Genomic DNA, 27,904 nt, shown 5'->3' on the forward strand with positions numbered 1-27,904 from the left:
CAAGATGATTATTCACACTTTCTTTGTTGTTCAGAAGCGGGCAAATGCTCATTTTCCATCCACTGATCATCCTACTGCATTTTCAGGCTCAGCTACTCCTCAGCTCCTGCAGCAATGTCAGGAACATCTCCACCTGCAATACAGTTAACAAAACAGATGTGGGTTCAGCTTGTTCTTATGCACGTGCTTAATTGTATAGCGCTGAGAACAGTCTGAGGCCGTTAACCGTCAGCAGGATCAGCGCGGTTATTTATGTCTGTACAATTAACAGTGCTCTATGAGATTTTGAGGGCTTTTTTTTATTACACTTTTGCTCCAAATCATTAGTAACATTGCAGGACTGTATAAATATAGATAAAAATGATAATAGAACTGGAGCGGGGCAAAAGAAAAAAGAAAAAAAAAGAGCCTTCCTGACAAGCATGCTCACTTCTTTTTTTTTCCTTTTCATTTTAAATAAAGCTGTCTGTGAATTTGAGCCTAGGGAGACCTTCATTAAAATCAATTAATCAGACAGCCTCTCCGCTGAATAGCTTTCCGGAGACAAAAAAAAAGTCAAAATAGGTTTCAGGAGCGCGGTGCCGTCCTCGCATCGCTCCCCGAGCCCACGGGCCGTGCCGGGCCGGCGCATCCCCCGGGCACCTCGCGGCCCGCCGAGGCCTGGCCCGCCCGCAGGTGCCCCAGGCCCCGCGCAGGTGAGCGCCGGGTCCGGCGGCCTCGGCTCCCCTCGGCCGCCCGGCTGCGTGACTCCGGCCGAGCTCTCCCTGCGCTTGGCGATGCGGCTGAGGTGGCGGCTCTGTGCGGAGCGCTCCGCCGCAGCCCGCTCCCTCACCTCGGCGCCCCTCGAGGGGGGGGAAAGTTGGCGGCCGAGCGCGCCCTGGGCTCCCCGCCCTCGGCTCCGCGCCGCCGCTTCCGCCGCCCCCGCGCCGATCCCGGGCGGGTGTCCCCCGGCGGCGGTGGCTGCAGCCCCCCCCAACCCAGTCCAGCGGCGGGCGCGGAGCGCGGTGCCCTGCACAGCTGTTACGGAGCAGCGCTGGTCCCTCCTCCCAGCTGCGGCTGCCTCATCTCCCCCCACCCAGCCTGGCCCTCCCCTCCGCCGCTCCCGACGACGCCGCCGCCACCTCCTCCTCCTCCTCCTCTTCTCCCCACCCCCACCTCGCTCTCTCCCCATCTCTCGCTCCGTCCCGTTCCCCCCCCTGCTCCCGCCTCTCCCCGCCCCGCCGCCGGCCCTGGCAGAGCAGGCACGGCACGGCGGGGGGATCTCGATGTAACACCATGACAGGCATCGCCGCCGCCTCCTTCTTCTCCAACGCCTGCAGGTTCGGGGGCTGCGGGCTGCACTTCCCGACCCTGGCGGAGCTCATCGAGCACATCGAGGACAACCACATCGGTGAGCGCCCGGGGCAGGGCAGGGCACGGCCGCGTGTGCGGCGGCACAAGGTGCAGCGGGAGCCGGGGGGGCGGCGGCCGCCACCGCCGGGAGCGGGCGGGCGCGGAGCGGTCCCGCGGGCGCCGTGGAGGGGCCGGCGGGGGGAGGCGGCCGCGCGGTGGGTGTGGGCGCGTGCAGCCCGCCGGGCGCGGCGAGGGGAGTTAGTTCGCGTTGGCAGCGGGCAGCGCGGAGAGCCGGAGGAGGAGGAGGAGAGGGAGGAGGACGGACGCAGCGCGCCGCCTGCTGCTTCCGCCCCGGCTCTGGCTGTCAGGGCTCCGGGGAGGGAGAGAGGGAGGGAGGGAACCGCGGCGGCGGCGGCGGCAGCCATTCCGCTTCCTCCTCCCGCCGCCGCCGCGCTGCGTCCTGTCAGCGCTGTTGCTAGGTGTGGCGGAGCACGGCTCGCCCGCCGCAGCCCGGCCGCGCGGGAGGCGCCGGGGGGGAGAGGGGGGGACGGCTGCGGGCGGGCGCGTGGAGCGGCGGAGCCGGGACCCTCTGCCATCCGCCGCGGAGCCCGAGCCGTCACCTGTAGGCTCGCCCCGCTCTCTGCTCGTGGCTCCGTCCCGCCGCGCCGGCGTGGCCTGCGGGCGGCGGGGCGATGACTCGTCAGTGCCTTCCCGGCGAGGACGGTGCCTCGTGGGCGGGCGGCGGGGAGGGAGGGAGGGAGCGAGCGTGCGCAGGGCCCGGCGGGCCGCCCCTCGGCAGTGCGGGCGGCGCTGCGCTGCGCTGCGGCCGTGCACGCCAACTTTGTGCGGGCCGCCGCTAGGCCCCAGGCGTGCCCGCGTGGAGCGCGGCGCCGGGTACGGGCGCTGGCGGAGCATCGCCCCGCGTGTCCCGTGGGCCGCCGGCGGCTCTGCCCCGGCAGGTGTCGCCTGGAGTTTCAGGCGACTTCCCCGTGTTGCTTCGTTTCTAGAAGCTGCAGCGTTTGAGCTGCCCCAGACGGGGCAGAAAATACAGAAGTTTTAAGCGCCAGCGGGCTGCAGTGAAAGCATAAGGAAATAGCACGCTGCTGTGAAATGATGGAACCGGTGCACGTTTCAGCCTTAATTTCAATAAGCAGGCCTGAGTGAATGAAAAATCAGAGACATTTAGGTAGTAAGTGTAGCGTTAATGCAGTGCGGTGTGTCAGGGAGATGGAAGGTGTGCGGCTCGTAATTACCATCGTGTTGAACATGAGGTAACAAAACCGCACACCACAGCTCTGTAATTTATGACTCTGCCTGCTGCGAGTTGTGATTCTGCTCTGGCTTTGGGGGTTTTCTGCTGAATCTCAGTTGCCAAGCTTTCCCTGCACCGTGCATCACAAGAGAAAAGTTCAGGGGAAACAGTGACCCAAAGTGAAAGCTGGCAAGTCATCTTGTGTCTCTCCGGTGGTTATCAGCCCAGCAGTGCTACAGCCCACAGGGTGTCAGGACAGATAGAGCCACGTGGACTGTAATCTGAGGTCAGCAGCTCTCCGGCTCCTCTGTGCACAGGATAACTTCACGCTGAAATGCTTCAGTTCCTTAAACGCTGTGTATTTAATATTCCTTACTTACTTTCTTGTCTCAGAGTTAAGAAAGTACTACAGGTTCAGCGCGTATGCTTGCACTTAAAATGTTGTTTGCCAGTGCTTGGAGTATACAGAGCTAAAGCTTTGCCCATGTGATGTCACATGTGCATCTGATGGAGTGCAGAGTGGTGGAAAATGGCACGAGGCTGCTTGTGCTTTAACGTTTCCCCTCCACGTGGCAGTAAGGTAAAGGCAACCTGCTCAAGCGTAGAAGATGCAGGTATGTTGTGCTGCTCACCTTCATCAAAGGCCTGACAGATCAGTAGGAAGTTGTGCCTATAAGGCCAGAGTGGATCTCAGTTCTCACCTCCAGGCATCAGCTGTGCAAGTAGATGCATGTTTTAGGCTCCTGGAGCAGCCTGAGGGATCAGAGCCCAAAACTAACCCGGTGCAGATTCTTCCAGAAAGCGATTAGTGTTTCCAAAAGCAGCCTCAGAGCGAAGGAGGAAACCTCCAGATAGGAGCTTGTGTTGCACCTGCTTTCTCCGTGAGTCTGGTGCAAGCGGAGTCCTATGTTTTCTGTCACATATGTCTAAAAACGTGCACCAACATTTGTCACATTAAAAATTAACTGCAGTTTCTGCATACAGAGCAGAGTGACGTGCCATATAAAACATAGCTTGCTAGGGATGTTCCAGGTGTGCTATGAGAATAAAGAAAACTTGATTATTTCCCTTTGTTACTTCAAAGTGAAGTGGGAGGTTGCAAGGTAAATGTTGTCATGCTGCAGATAATGAGCCTGATGCTGTGAACAGCTCCGTGGGACACCTTCATGGCATCAGGCTCATGATGGTCTCTGCATGTAGACTCAGTTGCTGCAGTGCATGCAGTAGAGTGGGAGCTCTATCAGCAAGAGTGCTGGTGAGAAGTTGGTCATTTTTCAGAGATATGTTGTCCCTGAAGAGATGGGAACAAGTCCTTACCCAGGGATCTTTTCCATCAGCCTCGCCAGTACAGCTCGACTTACTGTAAGGACTCATGGCATTCCAAGGACAGGATGTATTTAGTTTCTGCTGTTCCTTTCCTTACTTGTAACAACATTCATGAGTAATGATATGATAATAAAGTAGATCAGTGTGCAGTAGTGTTTGTGGTTTTTTTTGTGTCTGTGTATTTTTGTGTTTTTCTCTCCTCTTACTAACATCCTTTGGACCACCTGGTAAATGACCAGTGCATTAAAAAAGAAGATTGGTGCTGGTAGCTTGGCAGAGTTGGGTGTATCGGATGAAACATTCAAATATGAGATGGTGCTGATGACCATCAGCATATTGACTTCTTTGGTCTCTGGTTTTTGCATTGAATTATTACATTTATGTATTCTGTTGCACTGAAAATAGTTAGGCTAATTTGGGACCATAGCTCTTGGGACTTCCCAAAGGCCCTATCGGTGTCCTCTGCAGCGAGAACATGTTCTGCAAGAGGAACTCCTGTAACTCTGCAGCAGCACTGACTATAAAAGTGCTCATTTTGCATTTTATATGGCTCACAGCTGAAAGTGGACATTGATTCAAAACCATTGATTAGTAATTTTTATGATGCTTTTCTGGGAGCTTTTTCTACCAGCATATTGTCTGTGCAGTCTGAAGTGCTGCCACCTTCTCAGCAAGCGTGCCAAGAATGGGGCCTGTTAGTCTGCCTTAATAGGCAGTCACTCTGCCTCTTGGTTTTTGTCTGCTCTGGTCTCTTGCTGGTTTGCTGGTTTACTTCTCTGATGTTGCTAGGGTGGGAGCAAAAGGCCTGATTTACTGCTGTTTGCTGGGTTCATGTTATAGGATAGACTTAAGACAGTTGTTTTCACTGAGGAGTAATGTGAGGAAGTCTTTACTTGGTAGAAGTGATCTTCTGGGGCCTTATCAGCTGTTCTCAGAAGTTCAGAAAGCTACATGCTTTAGTTTTTGGTTTTATTTCACCTGTGATTTGATTTTTTTATCAATCTGCTTGTAGCTGAACTGCATCCTTTAGGTCATGCATGCAAACATACATATGATCGTGGTATCATAGAATGGCTTTGGTTGGAAGGGACCTTAAAGATCATGTGTTCCAACCCCACCACCATGGGCAGGGATGCTGCCCACTAGATCCTTGAAGCTAGGTCTCCATGTAAAATTTATTCTAGCTATACCCATCACTAAAGTGAACTGAATCACTAAATCAGATTTTGACAACATAATTAAAAAAAACAAGTGGCTTGCGTTTATAGGTAGGTATTTTTAATCGCATGTGCAAGTGTTGTTGCTTGTATCAGTCAGCATGTGTTCACTTGTTCCATGGTAATAACTAACATGCTATACACTCACCTGTGCATCTCAATGGCTCTGGATCCTACTACTTCTCCTGCGAAGGGCTGAGGGAATGAATGAATTAAATGAGTGCCTGAACATACAATGGGCACTGGAACAGCTTGCCTAGAGAAGCGGTGGATGTCCATCTTGGAGGTGCTCAAGGCCAGGGTTGGATGAGGCCCTGGGCATCCTGATCTAAAGAGTGCCAGCCCTGTCCATGGCAGGGGGTTGGAATTAGGTGATCTTAAAGGTCCTTTCCACCCTAAGCCATTGTGTGGTTATTGGAGTTGGAGTTTGGCAATTGTATTGCCCTGAAATGGCTAGTAGATCTTGAAGGGGGGAAGAATCCACCCATCTGCGTACAGAATAGTCACACAAACTGAGATGATCTGCTGTAGCTGCACATCATCATAACTTTGTAAGAATGTTGAATGCCTTCTAGTGAGGTATTGGTATATAAGCCTTTGCTGTTAGAGCTGAGAGCTATGGTGCTTTTCATCAAAGTTGACTGGTTCCACAGAAGTACAATGAGTCCTGCAAAACCAGTACTTGTTGTGACAGCCCAGGCAGCTGTTTTCCCAAGTATGAAAATTAGCAAGAAAAATTCAGCTTCTTCAACAAATAATAGTTGTTTAAGGTGGACCAAACACTTGCATGCCAAGTACTGCCCATCTGGGAAGTTCAGATCATAGGAAGGGGGAGAGAGGCTTCTGAATTTCTGTGTCTGGGGCTAACTTTGTGGCCTTCAGTGGGTTTACCTGCAGTCTGGGGGCCAAACTCCAGAGCAAGGAGCTCAGGTGGTTTCATAGTCTGTTGGCTGAATGGGTGTAGCTTGCTTAAAGTTGCCCCTTTCAACGTTTTCTTAGAAATGCCAGTAAAAGTTGGCTCATGTCCTTACTTTTGCCATAAGATGTTGAGTTGCAAGCTGGCCGTGAGCACATGCAAAAATAGCGTTTGGTGCTGCTGAGGTGTGTGCTCTGTTCCCTTCTCCTGTGTTGCCCACCACCAGCATATGTGGTAAAGTGCAGTGGGCTGTGAATGACAGCTCCTGTATTGGAGCTCACAGAATGCTATGCAAAGCAGGCATCAAAAGGTGCGACCCCTTTACATGCGAGCAGTGAGAATGAGTACGCATGCTAAGTGTGTATGGAAAGCCTAGCAAACACATCTGTAAACGTTTTGTTTGGTTTAAGTGGAACTCTTCAGAAGTGCATGAACGTGATCCAAGTAGTTATTTCATACAAGTCCTTTTTAGCATTTTGCTTGATGTATAAATTAACATTTGGAGTTGGGAGTTGCTGTTTTGAAGAAGAGGTAGATCTTATCCTGAGGCTTTTTATACAGCAAGCAATGCAACAACTGTATGAGTTAGTCTTTGGGAGAAAATAAAAAATGGCTGCTATCTTGTCTGCCCTTCAGGGCATGAGGGAATGTTTTTGTGGATGAAAACATTGGTCCTGAGGAAGTAAGGTAGAGTAGTATGTGGGGTACTTTGTCCAGTACCTGAAACCTGAGGGACAGACCTGGGCACACCCTCATGCTACCTAATGTGTGTGACTGTATGGACTTGCAAAATAAATGAACAATTACTCAATTACCTCAGCAGTAGTACCAATTATTGTTCATAGAAAACAACTAAGCTGACCTAATTGTAGCTATGTTTATCTTAATTTAAACTTCTGTCCAGCTGTATTTTCTGTTCTTTATGCAAAATGCATTTCCCAGCAATGTGGAGGGATGCGTGTTCAAAGGACAATGCTTTGCAAGTTGGTGTGGTGAGAAAAACTGTTTTGTTTCAGGGAAGTGTTTCTATCTTAAGTCAAGTCTTCTGTGACCAGTGGTTCTGATGAGCATTTCCCCCCCCCCGCTCTTAATCTTGAGAAAAGCAGGTTTGAGGATTTATTGCCATTTTGAGATCTGGTTTCCTTTACTTTTTGAGTTTGAATTTAAATTGTGATAAATGCAATGTTTATAACAAAAGTCTGGATTAAATTAATCACCTGGAGGTAAATTAGATTGCTATTAAGCTTCAACTAAAACATGATTTTTGATACTTCTGTGACGTAAAATATGTTCCTGTTCTGAGGTTACCAATTACACGGAGAGGCTAACGCATTAAATGTGTTCATGGCTTAAAGTTTCAGTCATATATGTTATTGGAAGAAAGGGCTGAAAACAAACATCTGGTAATGTGTTTTATATTTTAATTTAATATTTTTCCTTTTTAAGATTGAAGGCTTTGTATAAAGTCATTGGGAGTACTTTCTTTGCCTTCTTGAGTGGCTTTGGGTGAGGTCTGTTGCTGGTCACCAGCTTTCACTCTGCTCATCTTGTACAATAACAGATACAATCAAATATGAATCAGCTAATGAAACACGCCAAAGAAACACCAGGTAACCTGCAGTGCTTGTGTTATACTCTGCTGGTGTAAAGCATGCTTGTCTTTGGGTGAAAATGTATAGTGATTGTAGTGTCTGCTCTTCAGTGTGTGCGAGAATGTTTCTGTGGCTGAGCAGTCCTTGTAAGTCCTCATGAGAAATGCTAAATAATCAGGTAGCTACTTACTGAATTCTATTTTCCTACTTAATCTTTTCTTGGAAAATGTGAAGAGTTAAGGATGGGAGTAGTAAAATAATTAGAGGAAGAGGTGATGCTAAAAGATGAGGGAACGTGCCTGTCTAATTCAGAGGCAAATTCTTTTCCCATCCCTTCCTCCAATATGATACGGTACAAACATAAACAAGTAATCAGAAATATTTTGTGTCAAGCTGCAGAATACTTCCATGCAAAACAAATAAGCACTGGAGGCCAGCTGCTTTAAATGTACTTCTTACTTCTGGATGTGGGTTTTTTTCTTTATTCTTTTTCTTGAACTGTGCTTCACTGAGAACTAATTTTATTGTCTCTAGTAAACACCAGTAATTCAAAATTTGGATGATAAAAATCAAAGTAGATAGCAGCTATGTACACTTTGAGGAAAGCAGAGGCAAAGATTTTTAGGATAAATTTGGAACATTGGTAATTGAAGAATGGGTTTGATACATTAGCTGCAATTAACAAAAAAGATGCTTGGTTTTAAGGATCTGTGAATAATCATTCACAATTAAAATTAAGCAACCTGTACTGTTCTCAGTTTCTAAGTACACCAAGGCATTTGCAAGTACTTTGTTACGTGTAATAATAACTTTATTATTATTTTAATATGTTCCTTTCGTTTTGAGAGGCTGAAGCAGTATTCTGGTCTAATGCCTTCCTTTGGTAGTGATTTTTGCATTTTTCTCCCCATGTTCTTAGGACTCAACTATATGTGCTGTGACAAGGAGAAGGAATGGATTTCTTCATGAAGGAGGCTGCAGTGCTGTTTGTCTCTGATGACTGCTCAAACTGTAGTATATTATTACTGTTGAGTTTTGTTTAAAATAACAGAATCACAGAACTGTAGGGGTTGGAAGGGACCTCCAGAGATCACAGAGTCCAGCCCCCTGCCAAAGCAGCTCCCTAGCCCAGGTTGCACAGGTAGGCGTCCAGGCGGCTCTGGAACGTCTCCAGAGAAGGAGACTCCACCACCTCTCTGTGCAGCTGTGCCACTGCTCCGTCACTGCACTGGGAAGAAGTTCCCACACACATTTGTGCAGAACTTCCTCTGCTCCAGTTTGTGGCCATTTCCCCTCATTCTATCACCACACACTGCTGAGAAGAGTCCAGCCTCGTCCCTTTGCCTCCCACTCCTCAGATATTTATAGATGTGGATCAGATGCCCTCTGAGCCTTCTTTTCTCAAGGCTGAACAGCCCCAGGTCTCTCAGCCTTTCCTCATAAGAGAGGTGCTTCAGGCCCTTTATCATCTTTGTAGCCCTCTGCTGGACTGTTTCAAGGAGATACCTGTCTTTTTTGTACCTGGGAGCCCAGAACTAGGCACAGTAATCCAGGTGAGGCCTCAGTAAATTGACTGAAATACAGCTGTAACATCTTAATATTAGGATGAATTGGGAATAAAATGTATTAGTGTAAATGGATTTTATCAGTTAGGTGGTAAAAGTAGTGGGATTTGAAGTCAAGCTTAAATTAAAAAATTTTTAAAGTTTTATTAGTGATATTTTTGTGAAATGCTGAGCCCTTTCATTTAGAAACATTGCTGTTTCTAAAACTGCTCCATCAGAATGTTTTTTTTATTTAGAAAGTATTCAGACACTTCTGAGGTTCCCCCTACTTTTTTCTTTCTTCTTCCCCAGGCGTACTTTTCACACTTCATCAGTCTGCAAATGTTTCTGTTCCTCGTGAAGATATTTTCTTTTTTTTCCCCAACATATTTTGATGAATAGTAAATATTGACTGAAAGAAAACAGAACTGCTGAATATCTGAGCATGCTGTGGCAGCAGGTAGCTGTGAAGTATTATGTCTTCAGTAACTTGTACTGTAGTCATCATCATTTCTTGAAGTTACCCAGGCAGGAGCTGTAAGTGGAGCTGTAACACAGAATTCGGAGGGTGATGCATTTAAGGACACCAGGGATCCAATTTCACTGCTATCTGAAACTGGCATGGGTATGTGAATTTGAACTTAGCCCCGTGTTGTGCTGGATGGCTGTAGCATTCCATGAACAAAGCCTTATGTCATCACTTCACTCCCTTCTTTTTGCTGCAATTGTAATTTCGTGTGTTTTCATCAGCACACACGTTGAGTGTTATGGGAGTTCACTTCAGGGCTTGGTGAAGACTTTGGATGCTTGCTTATTCACAGTTACCAAATCATTAGAGGTCAGCCCATGCTTCCTGTTTCCTTTTGTATTCAGTTAAAGTACTGACTTTGATTCTAGTAAATTTAGTGACAAACTTGTGGGGAGACCAGAAAGCTTGCATCTTTTTCTGGCAATCTGTTGGAGCAGTGCTGCAGCCCCTGTAACTGGCAGAGGAGTGTCTGCTGCCTCTCAGGCATCGCTGGATGTTGCACTGGGTCACCTGGATGCTCTGAGAGCTGTTAAGGTCCTAGTTCTGCAGTAAATAAGTGAATAAACCACTCATCTCTATTTCAGTTTGGTCGAGGGAGCTTTTCTTCCTGCTTATCCCATTTAATGGGATGTCTGCTGAGCAAGTTTTATGGCTTCATTATATTAACTTTTTAAGATGAGAATAGGGGGGGATGCTTAAGTAAATGCTATAGAGTTCTATATAAACCACCAAATGACTGCACCTACAGATTCATTTAGGCCATATTACAGTAACTTCCTGACTTGTTTAATGAGTTAACTAATAAGATGGATTTATGGAAGGGCAGCAGAACATCTCCACAGCAATGAGAGCACAGTGGTGGCTCAGGAGTGTGCTGCTTTATGCTATGGAGCCGGAGTTTAATCATCTCAGTGCAGAGCACTGTGGATCTTTCTGTACTTTAGGAAGGCTTTCTACCTGTGCTTAGAACTTTTCCCATGCAGTCCTAGCATTGGTAATACGTCAGCTTCCTTACATATCAGAAAATCTCTTTAATAGACTGAATAATCCTGAGCAACGTAAATGCTACTGTAGGTGGGAAATGTAGATGCTGTGTCCTCACGCTTTTTATCTTCAGCATTTATGCTGAACAGTGTAGTTCCAGATATTGTTCCCTGTCCTAGGGCAGCTATCCAGAGAATCAGTTATCCAGATCTAATATCTTGTTCTCATTTCAGCTGCTCAGAATGATCCCTTTCTCACTGGCAATTCTGGTGCGATTTTGTTTTCAGAACAGAACAAATAACCCATTTTTGCTGACAGTTATCTTGAGGCAATTGCCAGGGTGATCTTTAGACTAGATTCAGAGGGGGAAATAAAGTCTGCATTGGACATGATGATCTGGAACATAGTTACATGCCAAGGAGTTCTCATGGCTCACTGAGCCAGCTTCAGGGCCAGGTGAGTATTAAGAGCCTGCAAGCACATCTTGTTAACAGTGTGAGATGATAACTGAATGCCCAGGGTGGGGAAAAGGTATTTGTTGCTCTTACCTTGTGTAGATAATTTTGATTGCATTGTTGTATATTAATATCAACTGGGTGGATTTTAATCACTCTTCAGAAGAAATTACTTTTGAGCTACCTTTACCTGGTGGATTTTAGCTCTACTGCGATTTTCATATTGCTGGGACTGACGCTGAGCTCAAACACTCATTTTGCTTATGCACATTGTGTAGCAGCAGGTGTGCAGAAATGTTTGAGGCATACTATTATTTATTTGTAACTTTCTGTGGTGTATGGCTAGAGCTGTGGCATGGAACTGAGTATAGGATGTTCTAGACAGTGCTGGTATGTGTTGTCATAGCAGTGTTTATTATGCAGTCATTTTGTTCTATTAGACTTGTATCAGTAATTAGGTGCAATAATAATGTTGATTATTTTGCAGGTGTCATTTTAAAATATTAGTTTTTACTGAAGACCAACTAGATGCTTTGATGAAAAGTGAGAACTGGGGAGAAGTGGTTGAAGCAGCCCACATGTTTAGTTTGTAGTTGGCATATTGACAGAGGATAGTGATCTGCAGAGGTAAGAAGAAAAAACCTTCCCATACTTGCATTTTGGGAGTAGTTGTGTGGGATAAGTCATCCTTTCACAACATCAAAAAAAACCCCAAAAAACCTGTGCATACTGGTGGGTAGGGTGGAATTTAAAATACAATTTGAAAAGTCTTGTGTATGTGTTGACACCTGGAACAAAGGCAGACCTTTCTGTTAATTTCCTGGCTTTGTTTCCTAACCTAGGAAGATTCAGCTTCACTCCTGTCACCTTTTTTTTAATCTGTCAAGCTCTGTCGGGTGAAAGACTGATGAATCCCACACCTACCTAGTGCTGTCCATATATGATCTGTTCATGCAGTGTTCAGCTTTTGAAGAGCAGTTGTATTTGGTTGTTTCAGTACACTCAAACACAGACCACAGATTTTGGCTCTTGGTGACACAAAGTGGTTTGTCCTGTGTGTAATAAACATTCACCAAAAAAAGGCCTGCCATGTATTTTGTACTAAGGTTGGTAGGTGTGTGGTTTAGGATTTTTAGGTAGATCATAAATTGCTCGCTCTTGGGTGTTGCTTTGCAAAACATCTCCAGCCTGTGTCGGTGCTCACCTGTTGTTAACCCTTCTGACTGTTCTCTTCTTCTGTTGTTCTGCAGGCAAGTGGTTTATTTTTCTCCATCAGAGTTGCAGCTTTTCTGTCACAGTTGTTGCTCCTTTGTCCCGGAACTGTGGAATCACTCCATCGTGTAAAAACTCAAAGCTTTCTTTTCTTGTGAATACTCATTGTTCTGATTTATTTATTTTTTATACTCTGTGGTGCAAGTACAGCTTAGGAACAGAATGCTTACACAAATATAATAGTATGATACAATTTATTTGTACTGATAAGAACCCCGTGTTTGTACTGACCCCTCTAAACACAGAAGGTTCCTTTTCCGTCTTCACTGAGTTTGTGATATTGATCTCTCGAGCTGAAGGACTAATGCCGAAATCCCAAGTTTCAGAGTCAAGAAGAAACCAGACTGCATATATTGACTCAATTCTTTACTGATGCCTAACGTCTTTCCTGATTTTTCACACTTCCTGCTGGAGGAAGCAAAGAAGTGGAGTATAACAAGGCTTAAAGAGAAAGACGTTTGAAGTTGAAGCAAGGAATGGAAGTTTGTGAAGGCTGTAGTGGAAATGCTGAGTCATGGCTTGAACCAGTAGTTGAGCACCTAGTGGGAAAGCAGGGCCAACCCAGGGGAGCTCAGGTGCGTGCAAGGGCTGGAGCCAGGATCTGTGCCTTCCCACACTTCATTTAAGGGTTGGCAGTGGAGGTGAGGGATCTTATCTGGAGATCCCTGCTTAGCTGAGGACCTTACAAGCTTTCTGAAGGTAAACAGTTTATTTCCTTTTTTTTCTGCACCCGCTGCTGTTGCATCTGTGTGACTTGGGACCTTGCTGCCCTGCTGCCTTGTTGTGCTTTCCATCATGTTACAAAAGACAAGTCAGCTTTTCAAAATTTTTATTATATTTTTAATGAGCTCTTTAGCGAGAGGTCTTGACTGGAGTTTTGGAATCCCAGAGGCTGTGCAGTTACCTGATTGAATAGAAACCAGGATTTTTCTTTCCAGTCAGAGATGTCTTCAGTTGAAACCAGGTGATTTTCAGGTCCTTTTCAACCCAGGCCTGCCTATCTATCTGTCTGTCTATCTATCTATCAGCCCACTTTCTGCTGATGTGTTTTAGCGGTGAATGCTCAGTCTGTAGTCTGACATGTATATTTGACTTAGATTCTTAAAAACATGCCTAAAGTATCCTCAGTACACTGCTCTCACGAGCAATTTACTTTGAACCTGCCCCTTTTGATTGTGTTAGTACAAACCTCCACACATTAGGTCATCTCTTTAGGTTAGGTTATATATCTTTTTTTCTCAAGCTGTTGGTATTCCTCCTGGTTTTTAAGTTCTTCTCTTCTGCAGTTGACCTGTCTAGGTACTATTTATTTATTTTTTTATTAATTCACTTCATCAAACTTCCTGAGAGTAGCATTAATCTTCTGGATGTAGATGACTTGCATCCATACTTTCATTCTGAAGCAGAACTTCATCTTCTCGAGAATATCTTTGCTTGGTTTTGCTGCTTGGAATACTGAAGACTGAATGTTTGGTCCAAAGGATAGGGTGTAAAGAACTGGTTTACAGCATGGGAAGAAAGCTGCTCACTATGTGCCCAGAAACACTGCTGATGAAGAAGTAAGCCATCTCCTAGTCAGCTATTACATACGTTTTCCTGTTCTTTCAAGAACACAGTGTTTGGAAAAGCAAGGTGATTGTTTTTTTGTTTTTTTTTACTTTTCAAGTGCACTGTCAGCAGATTTGCAGATGACACCAAGCTGAGTGGTGCAGTTGATGCACTGGAGGGAAGGGAAGCCATCCAGAGTGTCCTGGACTGGCTGGAGAAGTGAGCCCGTGTGTGCCTAATGAGGTTAAACAAGGCCAAGTGCAAGGTCTTGCATTTGGGCTGGAGAAATCCCAGGTATTTATATAGATTGGGGAAAGAACTCCTGGAGAGAAGCCCTGTAGAAAAGGACTTTGGGGTCCTGGTGGACAAGAAACTGGACATGAGTCAGCATTGTGCACTTGCAGCCTGGAGGGCTAACTATATCCTGGGTTGCACTAAAAAAAAGGGTGGCCAGCAGGGAAAGAGAGGTGGTTGTCCCTGTCTACTCAGTTCTTGTGAGGCCCCATCTGAGTACTACATCCAGACCTGGGGCCCCCAGTACAAGAAAGACACAGAGCTCTTGGAATGGATTTGTAGTAGGGCCACTAAGATGATCAGAAGGCTGGAGCACCTCTCCTGTGAGGAAAGGTTGAGGGAACTGGGCTTGTTTAGATTGGAGAAGAGAAGGCTTTGGGAAAACCTCATTGTGGCCTTCTAGTATTTGAAGGGAGCATGTAAACAGGAGGGGGAATGACTATTGAAATGAGTTGATAGTGATAGGACAAGTGGAAATGGTTTTAAACTAAGATGGGGAGATTTAGGTTAGATATTAGGAGGAGGTTTTTCACTCAGATAGTGGTGATGCACTGGAACAGGTTACACAGAGAGGCTGTGGATGCCCCATCCCTGGAAGCATTCAAGGCAAGGCTGGATGTGGCTCTGGGCAGTCTGTTCTAGTGGTTGGTGACCCTGCCCACAGCAGGCAGGTTGAAACTAGGTGATCTTTGAGGTCCTTTTCAACTCAGGCTACTCTATCATTCTCACTAAAAGCAGAATGTAAGCTCAGTGACCTTTACCAGAAGTTGATGGAAGGTAAGACTTCAATTTTACGAATGTCTGAGACAGCATACTGGCTGCCCTTTATTTCAGCAAAGTGCAATATGTTGTACTACTCTGTATTGTATAGTTTGAACCTCAAAGTGTATTACAGCCTGGCAGAGGAGGTCTGCTTTCAGGTGATGTCCCTGCTGTGCAGTGGTCACATCTTAAATATTGTTGTGTTGTGTTGATCCTCAGGCAGATGAAGGTGAAGTGTCTTAGTCGTTTTCTCCTTGTTTTCTGCTAGCTGATTGTGTGATGCCACATCTACTCTGCAGGATGAGTAAAAGGTTTCCTACCAACAAAATAGCTGGTGAGGGATCTTCTAAGTGGTGCGAGTTTACCTGGCTGGAAGAAAATACTGCTTCTTCCAGTTGGCTTTGGCAAAACACTGTCTTGTCTGCATGGTACATCACAGATATATTACAGCTAACCATGGGGTATGTTCACTGGTTTTTATCTCCATTTGCACAGGTGATTTCCGGTCTGTGCATCCAGAAGTTTTCTCTGCATAACTGTAATAGTGCTTTGTAATGATTAAACTGTCATATACCCATAGATACTCTCTGAGGGAAGGGAGAATCGGTGATTTGTCTTGATGGGTAGAGGAGTATCATAGTTCTTGCACAGTCACTATAAGATACATTTCTAGAGGGGTTTATACTTAGTTTATACTTAGATTTTCTCTTGAAAATGGCAGTACCTTCTGCCGTGCCTGCTTTCAGTATGGTCTGCTGTTTAAAGTAGGTGTACATGGCTTAGATTAAACAAACTTGATTGTTACATGGCAAACCTGTAGGACATACTTAAACTGGCAAATACAACAAGCTTGGCAGCTTTTCCAATCTGATGGACTGGGGAAAGAGAATATGCAGTAGCGAGAGGTAGATTGATTTAAAAGCCACTCCTGCAGAGAGCACAGAGTGAGTTCCATGCTGTGAAAGAGATTTGAGAACTTCACATCACTTACCAAAGTTTTCCTGATCATGACGTTTACTAGTTATTTGGTGGACATGGTAATACACCAGAAACTTATTTAGCTATAACTTTGTTTCTGTTGCTTTGGATGTGTTGTAATGCGAAAGACATCCAGTAACAGTGACGTGACCTTACCAGAAAGGCTTGAATAACATAGTTGCTGGCTTGTACGCAGATGTTTTAGTAGATATCTTGATTGGAGGAGAACAGGGAAACGCCTCTATATCTGTCTGCCACAAAAACATAGTAATAATAAGATTGGCTGCTCAGTGCATATTTGTCAGTTGTATTCAACAACTCAGATAACCATAGTGGCAGGCCCAGCTTGAGGCATTAGATAAATGGAATAGCAGCTTATGGTGTTTCTGTATTTGTTAGGGGCTTGAATTTGAGGAGTCATCATGGGCATTTCCTGAGAGTGAAGGTGCTTCTGTGCATTTTACGTTCTGTGGGTCTCATGCTGAGTGCATACCCATGTTGCCCAGCTGACTTTCAGCTGGCTTAGTTTTGTGGGCTTCTGTTGAGGAGCAAGCAGTTTCTGATACACATAATCTTTTTCAACTGATGTGCACTTGTGGTGTCAGTGTTACCATCTTGAAGTGGATTTAGGAAAACAGTGCTCCCCATTTCCTGAGCTTGGCTTACCCACACTCTGCTCTGTAGCTAGCTGTGAGTGAATAGCATTTGGAATTTTACTTTTTCTGTATACATCCAGTGTTCCTATAGAAATGAATGTCAAAGATGACTTTCACCACTAGATAGAGATTTTTGCATTACTTTCAACATAATAATTTCTTGTCTCTGTACAGCTTTAAAGTTAGGTGATGAAGATCAGAGATTTAGTCCTGTATGCTTCTTTGCCATTTCTCATTGCTTCAGCCAACGGAAGTTGCCCAGATGATGCACTGCCTGGAGATGGCCAGAGCACTGCTCTTGTATGAATGGACTACAGAGATTAGTCTGCTTATCAAATGCAGTGTAGAAGTGGAATTTGCATATTTTTAACTCCATGTAACTGTAGTGGAAATACTGAGTCAGGGTTTGAACCATTGCATCTGGTGGGAAGGCAGGATCAACCCAAGGGAGCTCAGATGCAAGCATTGCACCAGAGAGACCAGAAATGGAGCCAGGATCCACCCCTTCCCAGACCTCATTTAAGGGTTGGCAGTGGAGGTGAGGGCATCTCATTGAAGATCCCTGTGTACCTGAGGCCTTCCAAGGGTAAGCAGATTATTTCCTTTGTTTCTGTGTCCGTGTCTGCTCCATTTGAGCACTTCCTCTCTTGCTGCAGCCTAGGACTTAGCTGCTATGCTGTCAGTGCTGCACTTTCCATCATGTTACAGTAACTGAGAACTAATTTTGCTGTTGTGGATTCTGTCTGGTGGGGTGAAGAAAAGAGGAAGACCCTTCGCAAAGCAGTAGGAAGGAATAAGGTCTAAATTATTTGTTTATGCAATGTGAATAGATCTAGAGTACTGGAAGATTAAGATTTTCATTACTTGCTTTGCTGTCCAATCTCCTCTTCCATGGCTGTTTCAAGTGATGTAATAAATCTTGAACTTTTACTTCAGCAGTAATATAGTAAAAGAGATAAGAAGAAAATGCGGAAACTGTGTGGTGGTGTTAATTGCATCCTGTCAGGATCATTTTTTTCTTTTTTTTTACTCAGTGGAATAAATGGCTCTTTTCTGTTTCTCATTGTTTCTTCTTTTTTAACATATACCATAACATATTTACCATAACTCTTGCCATTGTTTTTCTGTATCACACAAGTTGTGCTGTTGAGATTTCAATAGTTAGCTCAATTGATTGTGAAGGAGAAAATCCCAAGTGGTCAAAAATGTGGACAAGTGAGGTGAACCACAAGTATTTATTCTAGCAGCCGTGTATTTTCATTTCTAGGCTTTGTGTTGTGTCTATGAGCTTTATTTTCAGAGCAGAGTATGTGAAGCCATTTCCAAATCCAGAGCTTATTTTAAGTGCTTAAGGATTACTTATTTGTATTAGTTACTATATTTATATTTTTCTTCCTTCTATATTTTCTATTATATATGTATATTTTCTTTTTCAGTCTATCCTCTTTTTGTGTGTGTGCTTGGAATAGAAGAATATGCCAGAAGCAGCCCTAAGAAAGCGAGGGGTACAGAGAGACTCCAGATCAGCAAGAGTGCTGTTGCTGACTCTGTTGCTATTGTTTTAGCTGCTGAAGGAGTGCTTTATTGCTTTTTAATGATCTCGGATTATATTTGACTTTGTATTGAATAAAAGAATGTGCTGCTGCCAGATTGTCTTTGCAGAAAGAGAACTGGATGAAGAGAAAATTGAGGAATAAAATGTTAAGTGGTGGTGGGACCGGGATTGTAAAAGTTTCTTGTAGTTGCAAATCTTCCTCTATTCGTTTTTTTTCCCCACGCTCCCTGTATCCTTCTGTTCTTTAAAAATAGAGGAATTTGAGTAAATGGGATCTGTTGCAGCAGAAATGGGTCACATTTGCCACTTCCTACATGTACTAGTAGGAGAGATGAGTTAGAGACTCAGGGACCTCAATGTCTGTGGTGGTTTTGTCCTGATGAGGAGCAGCGAAGGTCCCTCTCCTCAGAGGAAGAGAATGGTAGAAGATATGGCTGGGTCACTTGGGGTGCACAGCCATGAACTGGAAAGGAGCGTGCCAATGGCAGGAGGCTGATCTGAGATGCATACTGAAGCCACTTCTTGATTCAGATACAGTTTATCTCACAAAACCACCACCAATAAAAGAGGCTAGGGCAGAAATCACAGCCTGCGAATGTAGTTCTTTTCTCTATGAATCATAAACCATATTGTGGTCTGGCCTGTGGCCTGCTTGTGAAGCCTGACAGTTCCATGAAGACTGCTGCTATTAATTTTTTCCTTCTGCCTTCCCCTTGCAACTCCTGCCCTCTGTAGAGATGCAGGGCAACTGAGGTCTCACACACCACGAGGCAGGGCGGTGTTTCTAGGTCGTTGCACCATTCTGTTCATTCATTCACAGGTGTGTGGTTTTCCTTTTTTCTTTCTTTTTATTTCCTCTTAAATCTGGAGAGGTTTCCCTGCAAGATAGAAGATTAAAGCTCTTGCCAGGGTCATGTCGCATGTGTGTGGTTGTACAGGAGTTTTTATATAAACTGCAGTTCTGCCCTTCCCTTCTCTGTGTCAGTTCTGTCACATAGATGTGAATATCTGAGGGCCAGAAGGGGGTTTCCTGTGACTGTTAGGTCATGTTACAGGTGGGTGCTGCCCCAGCATCGGGAGGGCAGGGTGAGAGAGGTATGCTGCCCTGGTTGTATTCACCTTAGAGATGAGAACAGGTTTTTGTTTGGATTTGTCTGACTGTAGAGCTGCTTGCAACTGAACTGTTTTTTTTCTATGCTTCACTGAGGATTTAGATTAATATTTTTGCAGACATTTGTTTCACTTTTCCTCCTGGTTTTGGTTCGTTCTGTTTTTTTTTTTTTGTTTCATTTTTTTTTACTTCTGCTTTTGCTGCTTTTCTACCCTGAGCTGCTTTTACATTGCTTTGTTTTTAACTCTCCTGTTCCTTTACTTGTCCTTCCGCACAAGGCTGAATGGGATCTTCTGGATCAACTGCCCAGGCAGTTGTGTCTTACAGTCACGTTTATAAGTGTTTCAACCTCTATTTTAAAAACTTATCTTTTGAGATAGCCTCTCATTAAGAATATTAAGTGTTTAAAAACTAGTGTCTGTCTTGTCTGGTAATCATACTCAACTTTCCTGATTAAATCTGGGCTAGTTCTTCTCATCTTTGTGTGATTTCCTCTTTCCTATTTCAGTGTCCAGCTCACCACATTTTGTTCTCTCCTCAGTTGCATGTAAAACACATTGGGGAATGCTGAACTCTATGTGCTCGGGTCTGTAATAGTGTGAGAAGTAGAAATAAAATCTTTTCCAAATGAACTTTGACATATGTCATCATTGTGAGTATACTGAATTGAATGCTCGTGCTAAGCATATGTGAAAGGCAGTTACAAACTTCAGGTATGTTTTATTTAAAATAAAACACTTTTAAGGAAAAAGTTGAGCCCCTGGTTAGTTTAAGGAATGGTCGTTTTCTCCATACCAGGATCCTGGTGCATCGTGCAGTTTGAATAGCTGCACTCTTAGCTTTTAGGAATCTCTGCAGCACCTCACCCAGGGCTGAACAATTCTTCAGGCTGTTTCTATAGGTAAGGTCTCTGTACAGAAGCGTGAGTTGTTGGTTTGTTTCTTGTCTACGTTTGACTAACTTCAGCTGATTTATAAGTTTCAGTTGTTTAAAATCTTTGTAACTGGAACTTTCTTGGCAACGATACTCCATATGGTATAGGGTAACTTTTCATTTGTGTCTTTCCTGTGTTTTGTTTACATGTTTTTGTTCTGTAGCAAATGTTTCTCGTGTTACTTGTGAATGTCCCTTTTCTCCAGAAACTTTGCATGCTGCGTATGAGTCACTTATTTTAATTCTGAGATCAATTCCAATCATGGTAGTGGAAGTCCAGTCATCTGATTATTACTGCTGCTTAGCTATCCTTCAACATGCATCTGCTGTATCTGTACGTTGCTGGTATTTAATGGCAGCAAGTCCTTCACTCAGGGATATAGGTAGGTCTTTCAGCTGAACTGGTTTTCCATAGTATCATTGGTTATAGTTGGAAGATGGTTCATCATGTCTTCTGCAGGGTTCAAGCTATAATATTGGAACAGTGTGGTTGTGAATCATTTAGCGACAGTGTTGAGATAAAAAAAATTATTTGCTGTGTGTTTAATCACACTGCCTGTGTAATCCAACAGAGTCTCTTTTTCAGTGCAATAAATCACTTTGACCAACATTTCAGACTGTAAAAGTAGCTTGAATATATTTATTAATAAGGAGATGATAGAATTTTGTGTCTATTCTGTACTGGAAAGGTTTTTGGAATCTTTCCAAACAGAAGTAAACTAACATATCAGAGATTTTTTAAAAAGGCTGCTTTACTCCTTTTTTCCTCCCAGAATCTAGATTTGGATGGAGCACCAAAACATGCAGCAGTTAAAGGGTTAGTGGAGTAAGTTCCAGACCTCTTGCTGCTCTGGGCTTTGCTATGGAAACCCAACTTCTATCTGTTTCAGGATGCTTCTTCAAACATGGGCTGTATCTTTGAAACCATGCTCTGCATAGTAGTTGTTTGGAGTGTGTAAGAACTCTGCACATAGTTGGGGAGCAAGCAGGAGTGGCACAGGAGAATGAAGTGGTGTTGCATGTGTCATCCCGGGTTTCTTTCCTTTCTCCCTCAGCTCATGGTCAGTTCCAAAATTAGCTCTGTCCCAGATCTATGGTTTTGAAGTGGGGTTGGCTTTTTGAGAAGGGGGTGATTTGTGTTTGATATGGATGTAAACGCTTTTAGTAATTGTTCTTTTCAGTTACTCGTCTGTTGTGCTGTGCTGTTTGCTGTGAAGTCTTCCATCTCAGCCTTCAGGATCTGACATTGAAGTTTCCAGGCTGAGGCTGCAGAGAGAAGGGATTGTGAATTTAAAGAAATATTTAAAATAACAACACTAAGCTGGGATAGAGGAGATAATCCTCAAAAAGGATTGTGATAACTGTATTAAAAGTATTCATTGGATAAAGAAAGTGCTTCTGCTTTTCTTAGGAACATATAATCTGTCTTCTAATGTTTTGTGGTGCTATGTGCTAAATTATCTGCTTTGCCCTGATGCAGTTGATGCTGTGCAAGTCATTACAGTGTAAATGTGCTGGAGTAGCACATTTGTGTCACAGTGAGCTATCAAGGTATGTCACTATCAGAAACAGTTTTGGCCTATTGCCAACTACAGGTCTGCTTTATGCCTGTAGATATGAATCTTGTCTTTGAGCCTGGTGTCTTTATGGAGAGGACTAAGAAGGAAGGATGATGCTTCCTTCTAGAAAATGCTATCAATTGAAGATGTTAATTCTAACGTGCTGAAGGTGCAGTGCATCTGTTCTCAGCGTCCTGCTGACTTTTGGTTAAGTAGCAGTAAATCAGCATAATGGAATGTGCATTCTGTAAAACTGTGTATTTTAAAACCCCTAGTGTGGAATGCTGCAATGAGAAGAAAAAATCTTAACTGCCATTTAAGCATCTTATGCAAAAATTACTTCCTCCATGAGTGCATACCTGACTAATGGACTAATGTGTGTGAATCTCAAAGTTGATCAGTAGTGCAAAGGACAAATTTCCAGACTTGGAAAGGAAGTGATCTATGTTCAGTTCACCCCTACCTTCAGTTGTTTCTTTTTGTTTGTTTTTCATGCTCCAATTGCTGATAAAAAGAAGCAAGAGGACTTGCAGGCCGAATGGTAGTTAAAGGCATTACATTCTTGCCAGTGCTATGTGTGTTCTTCTATAACCAGCAAGTTCTATGGCTGAGAAATGAAACAGAATTTCTCGCTTTTATTGTTTTTGCTAAGATAACAATGTGTGGAATTCAGATACAGCTGATGGCTGCACTTTTAAACAGTTGGTATAGTGCATGTAGTCCAAAAGGCTCTATATTTTTAACTGTTTTTGTCTTTAAAGTGGTGAAAGAAAGAGATGAGGGAGAAGGTGTTTCTCTATCCAGTTTTCACTTCCCTGTCTTTCTAAGGTTTGTAATAATGTTGCTGTGTACATGCAAATGATGTTAATCAGGAGATTTTGGTATCAGCTTTGTCAACGTTTACATTCACTTTACACATTGAATTTGCATTTGAAAAGGGCTGTTATAATCAACATTTAAGGGATAACATAGTCAAATTTACATTTGATTGAGTGGAAATGTTAAGTAATTTTAGCAGAGCTGTTGCTAGGAAACAAGCCAATGTTTTTGTATTTCTTCTTATTTTTTAGTAATCCATGCTGTCTATCTAAGTGGCAAGTCATCTGGTAGGCAAGTCATCACCAACCCTCGGACAGTGTAACTAATGTCTTTGCTACATTTCTAGATGCATTTTTTTTCTACTTTTGGGAACTTACAATGAAGTTCTGGAGAAATAAATTTGAAATATGCTTGTAAATTGTTTAATAGTCATCCATGACTGGTTTTGTTTGTTTGTTGTATGAACGCAGACAAGATCGGCTGTTCAGTTCTGCAGGGAAAACCATCTGGATATTTTTATAGTGCTCTTTTTGGAGGTACACTAACCCAAATGCCTTTCTTTGGTTGTTAGTGGTTAAAATACTAGTCACCATCCAAAGAACATTGTATAGTTGTCTGGAGTGCAGAAGAATTGATATATGACTTTCCAGATTTTGTGTGGCATGCAGTTTTTGACCTTTGACAGTGATCGTTTTGATAGTTATTTTCATTCAAGTAATGCGAATGAGTCATACTTGGAAAATGAAATCTTCAGTTTGGGCTGTATTCTGGCAGTCAACTGTCTTATCGAGTTGAACTTCTAATAGCATTCCACAGCTTGGCACTTTGCAGCGTTCATCTAGCAAAAATGCTAATTAAAGGGAAGAATAGTTCCTATTCATATCAGTCTCAAAGCATTTTGAGTGCATTATCTGTGTGGCGCATATAAATGTGGCAATGCCCTGCAACTTGCTAAAGGCAGTTGAAGGAATTTGGCTTCTTGGATGGTGGATCGGAGACACCTCCCTGCTCAGCCAAGCCAGTCAGCATCCAGTTTTGTTTGGGATATGCTATCCTCCTCACTTCACAGACCCCAGAGCTTGTTACAAAGCCATCCGTCAGCCTGTTGTACAGTGACTGTGTAGGCAAACACAGCAGCCATTATTCACACATCAGCAGCTCTCAAACATTCTTGGACATCCAAACTTCACTAAGCCTGGGAAGAGGGTGGCCCAATTTCAATTGTTAGCCCTTCTTAATCCCTTCAGAAAACAGCCCTAATTCTTATCTTTCCACCTTCATGGTCAAGTTAAGTGGGCAAATACGCTTCTGTGTTGGTGCAGAACTAAAAGGATTCAAGGTTTACAAGTGTGACATGTAAATGGCCATCTTTCTGGCCAGGACAGGAGCACTCCTGGGTTTAATCACTCTGACTGCTGTTGAGGGGCTGCTATGATCCTAATGCTGTGTGAACCAGGGAGGCATTCCAGATCCCTGCTGCAGGAAAGCCCACGGATTCCTTATGTTTTTTTACGGTCTCCCAGTGGTATGGGCTGCATTCCTCGAATTCTGGGCAATCTGTGCATGCCAAATATGTATTGTAAAGTGTGATCGGGAAGGGCCTGCCATCTCAGCAGAGCAGATGTGGTTTCCCTTCAGCTCTTAGCACCTGTTACATTCCTTACTGGAAAATACCAAATAAAATTGCTTTTTCTCGTTAACTCTTTTTTACTTATTTGCCCTAATAAATAAAAAGAGGAAGAAACGGAAGAAAACCAGCACAGTGCAGTGTGGTTGGAGAAAAAGGTCAGGATGCTAATTCTTATTGGCATGCTCCTGTGTTTCAGGTGCTGGTGCTTGTGAGTCTGCAGTCCTTCAGCAGGCCCTCATTGCCTTTGGGTTCTGGCAAGGAAGGAGGACAAGGTGTAAAGCTCAAGCCCCACCATGCAGCAGCAGGGAGGGAATGTGGTTATCTCAAAGCCAGAATTATCCATAGAGAGCTTTGTTGAGAAATTCTGTTTACATGTTAAGTGACTGTTATCTTCCAAGGCTCTTTAAAATCCTTTCACTGCTCCATGTTTCAAAGGGCATGTGCTGATGCATTTTGGGATGCTGGCCATTGAGAATGCTTCTGTCTCGTGTAGTTCAAGATCGCTGTGTGTTTCTAGCTATTTGGCTGCTTACAATTTGGAATCTAGAATTTGTATCTTGGATTTTTTTGTTCTGGTTTTTTTTTTTTTTTCCTGGAACAATAACTGCATATAGAACTGGATGGATTTTGTGTTTTTGCTTTTTCTGGACAATATAGTACTAGAGACTAATTTTTACAGGCACGAAAATGCACACAAAATATTCTTACTTGATTCATTCTGTTTATCTCCTGGATGCTGGGTTAAATTTTTCATTATACTGGAATTGATCCTGATCTGTTGCCCATCTCTGTCCTAAGAAAGGAGAGTAACCTAAAGACGCACAGAAGCAACTTGTGTTGTATTCATCCTCTTCAGAAAGGGTTATTGACCTCACAAAGTCTCTGTAAGTGGATGAACTCAATTGTTTGCCACTGTATTTTCTTGATTAGTAATAAAATATCCCTGCTCAGTTTCTTTTTGCACTGATTTCAGTACCATCTCTGAACTTCTGTTGTTCTTTTTCTGGGCCTACAGCAATGCTTATAGATTCATGCATTTGTTGCTTTTATCTTTGTCTCCAACAAGGGACCTTAGGGTGTGGAACGTGTTCTTAGTTGTATTGATCCCTCAGTATTTTACTGACTGTTTATTATTACATTCTTATAGAGCCACTCATGTATTACTGCTTTCTTTTAGTTGTAAAAAATCCTCCTTTCTATTTCTCTATCTTCATTGCTGTAGTTATAACTGAGGTTGCTGACTATCAAGTGATGCTACTGATTTTTCTTTTTTCCTGTGCTTACAATGTAGTTTCCATCGGGTGTTGGTATGCACCTCTTTCATGAGAGCCTCTAGTGATTATACTGTTGCTAGCTGCTGGCAGATAGAAGCTTCCATGCTTTTGGTGAGCCTAATTTGTTTGTGGTTTTCCTTTTTTTGAATGAAGATAAGCACAGCAGCAGTGGGCAACCAACCAAAGGGGGGCCAATAATATATTCGTAAGAATGTCCTAGTCTTGAATACTTACTGCAGTAGTCAGGCAGGTTTTGAGAGTAAAAACCGAGGGAGGGTGTTATTATAACAGCAGTTCAAAACTGAGAGAAGCAGATACCCCAAAAATTATCTGAGTATGCAGTTTCTTTAGCTAGTATGTGTATTTCTTTGAGTTAAGACTCTTTGCAGGTGATAATCATGACTGTAAACCCTAAAAGCAGATCTTCTTTCTACTTGGTGATAATTAGTTGTTAAATAGCAATTCAAATATGTAATCAATCTGTTAGCAGCTTTACATATCCGGTATGTTTTGCTTGAATGGCTGCAACACTCCTAACATGAAGGTAAAAAGATTTCTGACTTCCATTCTCAGTCCCATAAGATGTTGTAGCCTAAGGTTTATAAAAGGCACTGGCTACCCTTTCCTAACTGATACAGCAACATCAATGTTTCTGTTGGGAAAACGTCTGTAAGATTTAACTCCCTGTGTACTTCAAGGTGTACAGAAATAAAGAGAATATCTTCCAGTCTCCTTAAAGCCAATCGTTCTTGCTCAGAGATGACCACTCCAGAGCACTTGTGGATGCTATTAATAGTACAAGCAGATTACACTTGATTGCAGTCTTCAGTTTGGAGAAGAGTGGATAGCTGTTTGTTGAAGAGAAGTATTGGCTCCATTATGGTGATGAAATTGCATTTGTGGATGAGATGAGAAGGAAAATCAGATTAGTTCTAGTGACTCTTATGTAGTTCTTAGTAATCTGCTTGAGCTTCTTAACTGTCTTCAATTTTCTCTTCAGAAGAAGGTCCAAATTCTTGGAAGTGGTTGACAGTGTGCAAGTAGGTACTGAGGTTAGGCTCAGAAAAGGTGGCAGAAGAAAAGGGGACAGTTAGGACTCAAACATTCATGTGTATTTGATTTTGGCTCCCTATGACATTATTCAAAAGTTTTTTCCAATTTGATTCAGAAGAAAATGTTGCTAACTTGCATTTTAATATGCAGATTTGTGTGCATGCATGTGCTGATTGTGGTGTAACATAGTGATAAATCAGTGTCATTAGTTTTTGTAAGATCTCTTAATTATAACCTGAACCTCTTATATTAGAGGAATGAAGAGGCTGAGCTGGTTGCTAAGTTTAATTTCTGGTAGTTTACAACTTTTGTCATTCTCTTGCTGTGTTGCCAAGGGAATGACTTCGGGACCATCGAATGGAGATGATTATTTGACAATATTTTTATATCCAATTTATATGGGAGTGTGTCTGAAGGAATACTGTAGAGGAGAAGCAGTCTGTAGTGTTTCTTTGTGAGAGGCAGAATTGTAATTTCATACCTCTGTATTGGTATAGAAGAGGTAAAGAGGTAACCTTTAAAATTGACTGCTGTTTTGGTAATTCTGTCTACTGTCATATGCTGGAGGCTGCTGTCTCTGGCTGTTTGATGTCAATGGAAAAGGACGATATCCTGTCCTTGCTACCTTGCTGATGCACTTGGAGTTGCAGAGTTTCTTCTGACATATGTGAAAGAAGGGCCAAGTTGTAAAGCCTGAGACTTGAATGGCAAACCACAACTCATCCTCAGAGCAAGGGCTTGAATGAAGGACTTGTGCCATATGAATCTGTGGCTGGAGAGCCTAATATGACATCCAGTTAACAATGATGATCAGTTGAAGAGCAGATTTGGCTGCACCACAGGGTATGCATAGCCCAGCAGCTTGTCTCCTGTGTATCCTTCTGGGCTTTGGAATTAGTTCTTTCCTATATTTCAGTGCATACCACTCTGCTATGTTATATAATATTGAGTGTGATCAAGGGATCATGAAGTCCAACCTCCACTCCTCTCACCCAAGGTCTTGCACCTTCTCTAGGCTCAACCTGTATAACCTTAAACTCTTTGGCATGGTTACTGCTTCCAGCTCTTCTGAGGCTATTTGCATCCAAGGTTTCAGACCTAGGATGACATCTCTATAGGTTGCTTACTGCCTCTGGGAAACAACTTTTGGATCTTCCAAAGGCAGTCCTGGCCTGTGCTGTGCCTGGGATGGGACAGTGAAAGCCTTAGGCAATAAAAAATATTAGGAGATTCTGAGGATTGGCTGTATGCCCTGTTGTCTTACGTAGGGGATGAATGTCCGCTGCCTCTCCTTTAAAACTGTCTTCATTGAA

The 27,904-nt window shown here is 43.5% G+C and overlaps 1 protein-coding gene across 1 annotated transcript in view; it reads left to right on the forward strand.

The window, feature by feature from the left end:
• The first annotated feature begins 1,156 nt into the window (after window positions 1-1,156).
• Window positions 1,157-27,904, forward strand: part of JAZF1 (JAZF zinc finger 1) — a 171,164-nt gene continuing 144,416 nt past the window's right edge. The window contains exon 1 of the mRNA XM_065752935.1: window positions 1,157-1,390. Within this exon, the coding sequence (XP_065609007.1) occupies window positions 1,276-1,390 (115 nt within the window). The 5' untranslated portion in view covers window positions 1,157-1,275. The remainder of the gene's footprint in view (window positions 1,391-27,904) is intronic.

This window comes from Cyrtonyx montezumae, unplaced genomic scaffold, assembly GCF_038088225.1.
Source record: "Cyrtonyx montezumae isolate F1298 unplaced genomic scaffold, pur_monq_1.0 scaffold_8, whole genome shotgun sequence".
NCBI classification, from domain to species: domain Eukaryota; kingdom Metazoa; phylum Chordata; class Aves; order Galliformes; family Odontophoridae; genus Cyrtonyx; species Cyrtonyx montezumae.